The sequence below is a fragment of the Suricata suricatta genome, chromosome 3 (genome assembly GCF_006229205.1).
Source record: "Suricata suricatta isolate VVHF042 chromosome 3, meerkat_22Aug2017_6uvM2_HiC, whole genome shotgun sequence".
Classification (NCBI taxonomy): domain Eukaryota; kingdom Metazoa; phylum Chordata; class Mammalia; order Carnivora; family Herpestidae; genus Suricata; species Suricata suricatta.
Window position 1 is genome coordinate 43,685,277 of NC_043702.1, and position 9,476 is coordinate 43,694,752.

The 9,476-nt window shown below is 36.0% G+C and overlaps 1 protein-coding gene across 1 annotated transcript in view; it reads left to right on the plus strand.

Annotated features, from left to right (window-relative positions):
• Positions 1 to 9,476, plus strand: part of COL5A2 (collagen type V alpha 2 chain) — a 142,993-nt gene that overhangs the window by 112,187 nt on the left and 21,330 nt on the right. The window contains exons 28-35 of the mRNA XM_029933288.1: positions 93 to 146; positions 262 to 315; positions 2,367 to 2,420; positions 3,175 to 3,228; positions 5,483 to 5,527; positions 6,081 to 6,179; positions 7,197 to 7,304; positions 7,616 to 7,669. Of these exons, the coding sequence (XP_029789148.1) occupies positions 93 to 146; positions 262 to 315; positions 2,367 to 2,420; positions 3,175 to 3,228; positions 5,483 to 5,527; positions 6,081 to 6,179; positions 7,197 to 7,304; positions 7,616 to 7,669 (522 nt within the window). The remainder of the gene's footprint in view (positions 1 to 92; positions 147 to 261; positions 316 to 2,366; positions 2,421 to 3,174; positions 3,229 to 5,482; positions 5,528 to 6,080; positions 6,180 to 7,196; positions 7,305 to 7,615; positions 7,670 to 9,476) is intronic.

Sequence of the window (9,476 nt, forward strand, 5' to 3'; positions counted from 1 at the left end):
GTGTTTGCTCTCTCCTCGTAATCCTCACCCGAAGCAGGCATGCTTTGAGCAAACTGATTGAATGTTAAAATAGTTTCTATTCTTTCTTTTAGGGTGACCCTGGAAAACCTGGAGAAGCAGGAAATGCTGGTGTTCCTGGGCAGAGGGTAACTATATAAATAAACTTTTCCTGCCAAAGGGGAGGAAATATATATAAATATATATGAAATGACCCACATTTCTCGTGGCCTTACTTCACATATTATCTCTGTGTGATATTAGGGAGCTCCTGGAAAAGATGGCGAAGTTGGTCCTTCTGGTCCTGTGGGTCCCCCGGTAGGTGATCTTTTAGTGAGGATACATTCACGTTGCATTTTTCAATGATGTTTGTTTAAGACTTTACTTATGAGTAAGTTTCAAGGGAAGTAATGAGAAAGAGCAAGATTAAAGAATTCTAATCTTTTCTTTTGTGCTGGCACTTCTCCCTTTTTATTTTATTTTAGTTTATTATTTGTTTATTTTTTATCAATAGTTTATTACAAGTCAGTTTCCATATAACACCCAGCGCTCTTCCCCACAAGTGCCCCTCTCCATGACCATCACCCCCTCCCCCATTCCCCCTCCTTCTTCAGTCCTCAGTTTGTTCTCAGCATTCAAAAGTCTCTCATGATTTGCCTCACTCCCTCTCCCCAACTCTTCCCCACCCCCACCTTCCCATTCCCATTGTCTCCTATTAGGTTTCTCCTGTTAGACCTATGAGTGACAACATATGGTATCTGTCCTTCTCTGCCTGACTTATTTCACTTAGCATGACACCCTCGAGGTCCATCCATTTTGCTACAAATGGCCAGATTTAATTTTTTTCTCATTGTCATGTAGTATTCCATTGTGTATATATATAAACCACATCTTCTTGATCCATTCATCAGTTGATGGACACTTAGGCTCTTTCCATGATTTGGCTATTGTTGAAAGTGCTGCTATGAACATTGGGGTACATGTGCCCCTATGCCTCAGCACTTCTGTATCCCTTGGGTAGATCCCCAGCAGTGTCTGAAAACAGACTCCAGGCTCTGAGCCAGCTGTTAGCACAGAGTCTGACGTGGGGCTCAAACCCACGAACCATGAGATCATGACCTGACCAAAGCCAGATGCTCAACCGACTGAGCCACCCAGGCGCCCTCATTTTATACTTCTTTAAAATGCTGATGGCAAAAGCTACCTCATCGTCTTTATGTGTCACAGTTGAAGAATATATCAAGTGAACAGAATCATCTTTGACAAATATTTTGTTCTGTCTTTTATTGAAAAATATAAGTACTGAACTATACCTACATTCTTCTAATAATGTCTCATAGAAATCTGTTCAATCTGGCTCAGTTTTCTTTAGAGGGGCTGAAAAAGAAAACAATTTATCCTTTGAGGTACATCTGCATCCTAGGATTCTAAAATTAAATATTTATCAGAAATATTTTGGCATGTTTATTTGTTTACAATGGGGCAATTTAAATATTTTTCTAAAATGTTAGCCTTGCTTCCTTCAGCTGCTCTAGTGTTGAAGGCTTGATTAGTAGTTCTTATAACACTGTGAACTAAATTGGAACAAATTAGAGAGTTCCTATGAAAACTTTTGTAAGCCATAATGATGTAGAGCAAAGATGCAATTATTAATTTATATGGAAAAATTTCTTAAAATTCCCAGAATCCCCAAATAATGCCTTCTGGGCTTTTCTGGCACCTTAGCCCATATCTCTAAGAGATACACAAAATAAATCCAGATAAAGCACAGATGCTCACAGACACAGTTCAGCACTGTGGCGGCCTGACACTGAGATGCTAAGTGTAGTTCTCCAGAAGGTGCTGGGCTGTGCACTGCCTCTGGAACAGCTGGCTGCAAAACAGACTCTGAATGCCTTTTGCTTTTTTTTCATAAAAGCAAAAATTCTCTTCAGATTCCTCTCAGTTAGCACAAAGAGGTACTAATATAGGTGTTTCATAAAAGTGAGTGACATAATGCAAACTTTGGAAAAGCAAGGAACACTTGTATTCCCTGTTTAGATTAGATATATGAAAGTAATGAAGTTTTCCATGTTCAACTTCTCCAATTTCCCCATAAGTTTGTGGTTGGCTCCAGACATTTCATGTTTGGATCAAAAAATAAACATATGTCATCGGTCTCTTTGCTGGCTTTAGAAGACATTGTCTTAGCATCAGGGACTTCAGACATCATTAAACTACTTGAAATGCTAGTTCATTATCTGGCTGAAGTGAAAATCAGCATGTGATTAGAAAAAAAGCAAATATCAATACTTCCAGTGGGTCATATAAACAGCAAGCAGGTGGAAAGATCTGGCTATATTCATGATTTTCTTTCCTTATTGACTTAGGGTCTAGCTGGGGAGAGAGGAGAACAGGGACCCCCTGGCCCCACTGGCTTTCAGGTATGTAATAATTCAGTTTTCAATGTCTTCTACCATTAATTAAGCTGAATTTTTAAATGCAAAAATATACGGTTGAATGATGTAAAATTCCACAATTTTTTAAAAAGTCATCCCTCTTTTAGTAAATAAACATTTGGATAAAACCCAACATTTTTGTTCAAAGAGAAGGAACAGACTTGCCAAGAAAAATGGATCAAAATCCAAAATTAACAAATTAAAAATTTTGAATGTTCTTGATACCTCAGTAAGTTTTATTGAACTATTTCAAGGTTTATCTAGTTTTATTGACAAAATGTCAACATTTTTGTTGAACAAATTTTCATGATTTATCTAACTATATTGGTATGGGAAATTATTTATTATTTAATAGCATGGATAATCATAATTTGGCAAACAACTGTTTAGAAATGACTTTCAATATTATTATTATTATTATTATTATTATTATTATTATAGTAGCCTAAAATATTGCTCTCTGACCCATAAAAACTGAACAAATTTTAAGAATCTCCTGTTAGATTCTTATCTTATTTTTTCCTAAGTGGTGTGCAAATGAAAATCTAATCCTAGAAGCTGACTGACTGCTGCATTATGGTAGAAGATATAATTTTCTTATTTTGTTTTGCTTGTGTTTAAACAATATATTTTGCTTGAAAGTATAGTCATGGAGATTCCATGAATTATAAAAGGTAAGCTGTTAACACTAGTGGCCTATTAAACTTTTACAAATTTACCATTTTTTTCCATTTTTAAGGGGCTTCCTGGTCCACCAGGGCCTCCTGGGGAAGGTGGAAAGCCAGGTGATCAGGTACGTTTTGAAGTAACAGTAATAACAGCAATGCTAAAAATCGTTGGTTCATAATATTTAATATGTGAGGCTCTGTTCTGGTTCACTTTCTCTCTCTTAATCCTCAAAACAACTCTATATATCTAGGTATCTATATTATTATTATACTTGTTTTTCAAATGAGGAAAATGAGGCACACAGATGTTATGTAACATTCCCAAAGTGACACAACTGATATGGTTCGAATCCTGGTAGGGTGCTCCCCAAGACTGTGTTCTTAATCACTAAGTCTATGTCTTATCATGTCTTCAGAGTTTTAATGGAGGCTTTATAAATGGTTACGAGCAGATACTCACCATTTTATTTCTGTTATTTTACTAGGACATCGGTTTAATTTATTTTTCTGTGAGTGATTCATTTATTCATTTAACCATTCAGAAATATTTATTAAGCCCTGGCCCTAAACAATTGAACAAGATGGACATGAGGTAGAGAGTTTCTGGGGAGGTATGGTGTATATGGATGCACCTAATTCAGACATAAGGATTTAGGAAAAGTTTCCCAGACAAGGTAGTATGTTTTATGAGATCTGAAGGATGAGTGATGGTAAGGGAGGAGAAGGGAAGGCGATAAAATACCCTGGGAAATGGGGACAGCAGGTGCAAAGGTTTTGCTGATCAAATTAAGGCACTGAAAAATTTGGTAAGTCAGGAATGCAGAGTATAACTTGAGATAGAGATGAGGCGGGAGGGTGAATCAGGTGAGCCAGATGATGGAAAGTCTGGATTTGGATATAATTTGCTCTTATTCTAATGGAAGATGATGAAGGGATTTTAAGTAGTGAGTAGTATGATTAACTTTGGGTTTTAAGAAGATCACACTATATGAAGAGCAATACATATCAGATTGGAGGGTCACTTGATACAGTTTTTGTTTCATGTTTTTAGTAAAAGGCAAAGTTAGTTTGAAGAATTGACGGAGAGGTTGGTCCCTAAGGCCGTAGGAGCAGTGATGTTCTAGTGTGGCTGCCACCATCCTGTGTGCTGGTGCTGTACGCACAGGAAATGCTAGCCCTCCACATGAGAGGATGTGAAGTTACCGTCCAAGGACAACCTATGCTTCTTCCTGTTTCACTTTACCTTGCACAGTCCTGGATTGGGGATGGAAGATGGACACTGATACCCCTAAAGTTAAGACATATCCATATGCCCAAGAGAACTCTTCTGGCAGACAAATGAAAATTTCTCATGATGGAGGATTATGATGGAAGCAAACCTAACTGAGTATATTAAAATTTACACTTGTGATTTTGTAAACAAAGATGGTAGAGATTTTAGTGAACGTAGTTGTCAGTCATTATCCAAACTATCAGAAATATGCTACTTTGCCAAAAAATATCCTCTATTCAAAATATTTCATGGTGTTATGGTGCACTATGAATAGTGCACTATTTACCACAAAATTGTAAGCCATAATTCATTTAGTAACTGCAAGATGTGGCATTAATTACATATCACTAAAAACCAACACATAATACTGATTAAGCTACAGTAATGTTTTCTTATCAGATAAAATATTATTGAAAGAACCTTCTGATTTGTTTATACGTAGATTTTCTTTTAAAGCATATATCACCCATTAGCATACATAAAAAGTAAAATGAGAGAAAAAAATTTGATTAAGTTATTTTTAAAACTTCATTCAGTACCAACTCAACTTCTAAATCTTTGACGACTTTGATTTTCTACACATCTTTCCTTGTCATTAGTTATTATTTTTAATCAAAGAGAGAAGTTTTGAACTTCTTGATAAACTTTCCTTTAGTTAAGAACAAACTGAAACTTGTAATGTGTCATGACTGCATTAGTTTGAACCCACAGTTCCCAGTACATTGTCTATAGTGCATGGTCAAAAAATATTTACTAAATTGAATTGGTTCTGTTTAAAAGATCAGTCCCTTCATTGCTTTTTTTTAGTTTCACCTGTTAAAATTTTTCATGTTAGGAAATAAAATTATTATATATTTTGTTGTCTCTAAAAAAACCCAATGGACTATATTTATGAGATAATATTTTGCATGTTTGATTGCCCAAAATCAAACATTAAAAATAAACATTTTTTTTCTGGAAAAATAGTTCCATCTAATTATGGGCTTATTCAAAACTTCTAATATTACATTAAAAGAAAATAGGCATGCAATATGGAAAGATTTCTAATAAATACCTGAAATTTAGCTCAAAGCAATTCCTCCAGTTTTTAAAATTGTATCTTATAGGGTGTTCCTGGAGATCCCGGAGCAGTTGGCCCATTAGGACCTAGAGTAAGTATTTTCTCTTCCATCGTTAACTTTGTTTCCATTGGCTTCAGTTTTAAAAAGCATCTTGCATCATAAACTGGACTTTATTTTAAGCATGCAGATTCTTTAACTTGATAAAAATTGGTCTTATGAGAAAATCTTGTGCTGTGAAACTACCACGTCCTTACTCCAAGTTCATTTCTTAACACTAAATTATAAAATTGAGCCCTGGGACTCCTGGGTGGCTCAGTCAGCTGAGTCTCTTCAGCTCAGGTCATGATCCTGTGGTTTGTGAATTCAAGCCCCACTGTTGGGCTCTGTGCTGACAGCTTGGAGCCTGAAGCCTGCTTTGAATTCTGTTTCCATCTCTCTCTGCCGCCCGCCCCCTTCTTGTGTTCAGTGTTTCTCTCTCAAAGATAAAAATACATTAAAATTTTTGAAAAGAAAACTGAACCTCAATAGTTGCTCATTTCTCAATTTTTCTCCAGTAGAAGCAGCTTTGCAGATTTCCAGAAACCTTTTTAACCCACTTTCAGATCAGTTGCTAAGATTGTCTGACATCCCAATGTTGCACTAGGGAGAACGTGGAAATCCAGGGGAAAGAGGAGAACCAGGAATAACCGGACTCCCCGGCGAGAAGGGAATGGCTGGAGGACATGGTCCTGATGGTCCCAAAGTAAGTATGGTCATGAGCTTGGCTCTTCCAAATGTCCCAAGATTACTGCTCAGCAAACACATGACAGAACTGGAATGTATTTCTCTTGTGGTTCCACGATAATTTGATGATATGATTTTCTTCTTCAACAAATATTTGGTGAACGTCTACTAGGCTTTTTCCTTGGTGCTGAAGAGTCAGTTGAAAAGAAGCCTCTTTTCTGTGATGGGAATTATGGTCTAGTGTACATGGTAATGCATTCTCTTTTAGAAATCTGTTCCTAATATTTGTTTATGTAACTTTAACTAGTGACTTCCATTAATAAGCAGAAGCAATAACTAGAAAATTGGATAATTTATTAAGAAGTTTTCCTAATTATCTGTTCCATTGTTTTTCTGTCTCAGGTTCTACAGTTCTGCTTACTAATCATATGAAAGGATGTCATATTTTAACTATGAAAGTAGAATACATCATAAGGCAAAAATCAGTACTATTTTGTTTGGGTGTCATATTAAGATTGGTAGAAGACAAGATGGCCAACTTCAGTGTAAACATAGTACAATTTTTCATGATCATATAACATTGGATTCTTTATTATCTTCAAGGTCTAGAGTAATTACATAGGATCTTTTTCAATTTAATCACTGAATTAGCTTATAAACAAGCTTAATATCATGGGTTCATTAGAGAGAGAGTGAAATACTCTCTAGATGTAATGTCTTCATTCTTTATTAGGATCCCCATGATGTTGTCAAAAACAGAAAAAGAAAGGCAACCATTATTTTTATTTGAATTGATGCTCAATTTCCCCCAAAGAAAAAAATTGAAAACAGAAACCAAAAATCAAAAAGGCAAAATCTTTTCTTATTCATTTCAAAATATCACCTCAGAGACAATTTTCACAAATAAAAAATGTAAGGCCTAAGTTGAACCATATGAAATTGCTGATATTCAACTATTTTTGACCTACCAGAAGAGAAATTTAATGTGGCTGAATTTTAATATATTGGTGAGGTCACTTATCGTTGGTTCATTTAGGGCAGTCCAGGACCATCTGGGACCCCTGGAGATACAGGCCCACCTGGTCTTCAAGGTATGCCAGGAGAAAGAGGAATCGCAGGAACTCCTGGCCCCAAGGGTGACAGAGTAAGTCTGGGTTGTTTTAGTTCACTCATTTAGACTTCCTACATTTCTACTGAAAATTATTTCCTGGGAAGGCTTTTACTTCTACCATCCTGAGTCACAAGTCAATCAGTCTTCCTTCCTTCCTTCCTTCCTTCCTTCCTTCCTTCCTTCCTTCCTTTCTTTTCTTCTTTCTATATTTATTGAGAAAAATGCAGAATGCCAAGGGGATATAGCTAGGAACAAGAGAGATAAGCCCCTGCCCTCCTGAGGCATCCATGCAAATGAGAGAAAAAAGAGAATTAATGCATACATGGTGTTTTGTGTTTTCCCAGGGTGGCATAGGAGAGAAAGGTGCTGAAGGAACAGCTGGAAATGACGGAGCAAGAGTAAGTATAATCACTCCTTCTCCCAGCTAAGCTAGGAATCAACATTATCATTATTACATGAATTTGCTTGAACTTTCCAAAATAAAGTTCATTGTGTTTCCATCATGGTCGGGATTTGGAAAATGATGAATTTTGAGATTTGATGTTGAAAATCATGGATACTCATTTTGCTTACTTTGAACTCAAGCAAGCCAAAAAACAGTCATTGTTGAGGGAATGAAATAAAACACATTTTACTCGGCATATGAGATCAGTGCTTTAAGCGGTGGGGTCCTCTTATCTTTTTCTGTCACCTCTTTATTTCATAGGCAGTGTTTATTTTTGTTAAAGTGTTGATCTAATGAGCTGTTCTAGACCTCATTCCAGGGCAGGCACTTAGAGTTTTGCAGAACAGCCAAGCTGAGATAAATATTTCCCGATATACTGGATATTAAAGATGAGAAAATTACTGCACAATGAATTAATGCTTTCATCACTAAAGAGGATGAAGAAGCAAAATGTAAAGAGAGGGCTAACACCAAAGCATTGTTTAATGTCATGTCAGAAATTGACCTTTAACAAGCTTTAGGTCCTCAAAAATAGAATTCATTTGCAATTCTCTGGACAGACTGAATATAATTTTTTAGACATTGATGAAATGATTCTCTCATGTAAGTAAGAGAGAGGCAGTTGCTCAGGCATTCAACAGTCCCTGGAGTAACTCCAAATATTTGATGAGTAATTTCTGTTTCGCTCTGACATGGTTTGCTGTTAGTTGTCACGCTGTGCCCTGGCAAGAGCAGTTGTGCCATAAAGAAAGAGCTTACATCAAACCATTATATCGATGCCACACACTGAGACACTGTTTATACATTGATTATACTAGCTTTTAATAAAAAGGTAGGTAAAATACAGACAAGTTTTAGGCTTAGTGGTAATTATCCCTTTTCCCCCTTTTCTAAAAAATCTACTTAAGTAGATTTAGATTGCTACTAAATTTAGCAAATTATGAACATGAGATGTGGCTTCGCTTTTAGTTAACTCTAATGTACGATTTCATATTTCAAAAATGGTGTAAGTAAATCTGGCATATTGTTTGTATTTTATGCCATGGATGGCCTGTAGTGCACAGTAAAGTGGTGCAGTGCTGTTGGGAGGTCTGTTGCATTGACAGTTTATTTTCAGGTGAAATCTGAAAGACGTACCTGTTGTTTCTCTAAACTATGAAAATGCAGTGTGCTAGGAACAAGACTTATGCAATGACTGCTTTATTTTTAGTAACAACAATACATTGCTTTAGGAAGGAAGCAGAGCAGACCATTTTTTGTAATCTCATAGTAAAGGGAAAAAATGAATAACATGTTTTTTCTGCGTGAAAAAAATTGTGAGTTTCATGAAGTGATCCTTATGTTTAATCCAATTCTTTAAGGAAATATTAGGGACATTATTAAAAGATTATTGCTCCATGAGAGATCTAGAGAACATATGATCACAGTTTTCCTATATTCTTACAAGACAATAAAAATAAGAAGTCATTTTTTTTGTTTTTTAAATTTCTTCAATAATACATACAAGAATTAAATGGCAAAAGAATATTTAGGCTGCATATGAAGAGGCAATGCACAAATATCAGATAGAAAAACTGTTTTAAAAAAGCTTCCGATAATGTAAACTGGTGCAGCCACTCTGGAAAACAGTGTGGAAGCTCCTCAAAAAACTATCCATAGAACTCCCCTATGAACCAGCAATAGCACTGCTAGGGATTTACCCAAGTGATACAGAAATGCTGAGGCATAGGAGCACATGTACCCCAATGTTCATAGCAGCA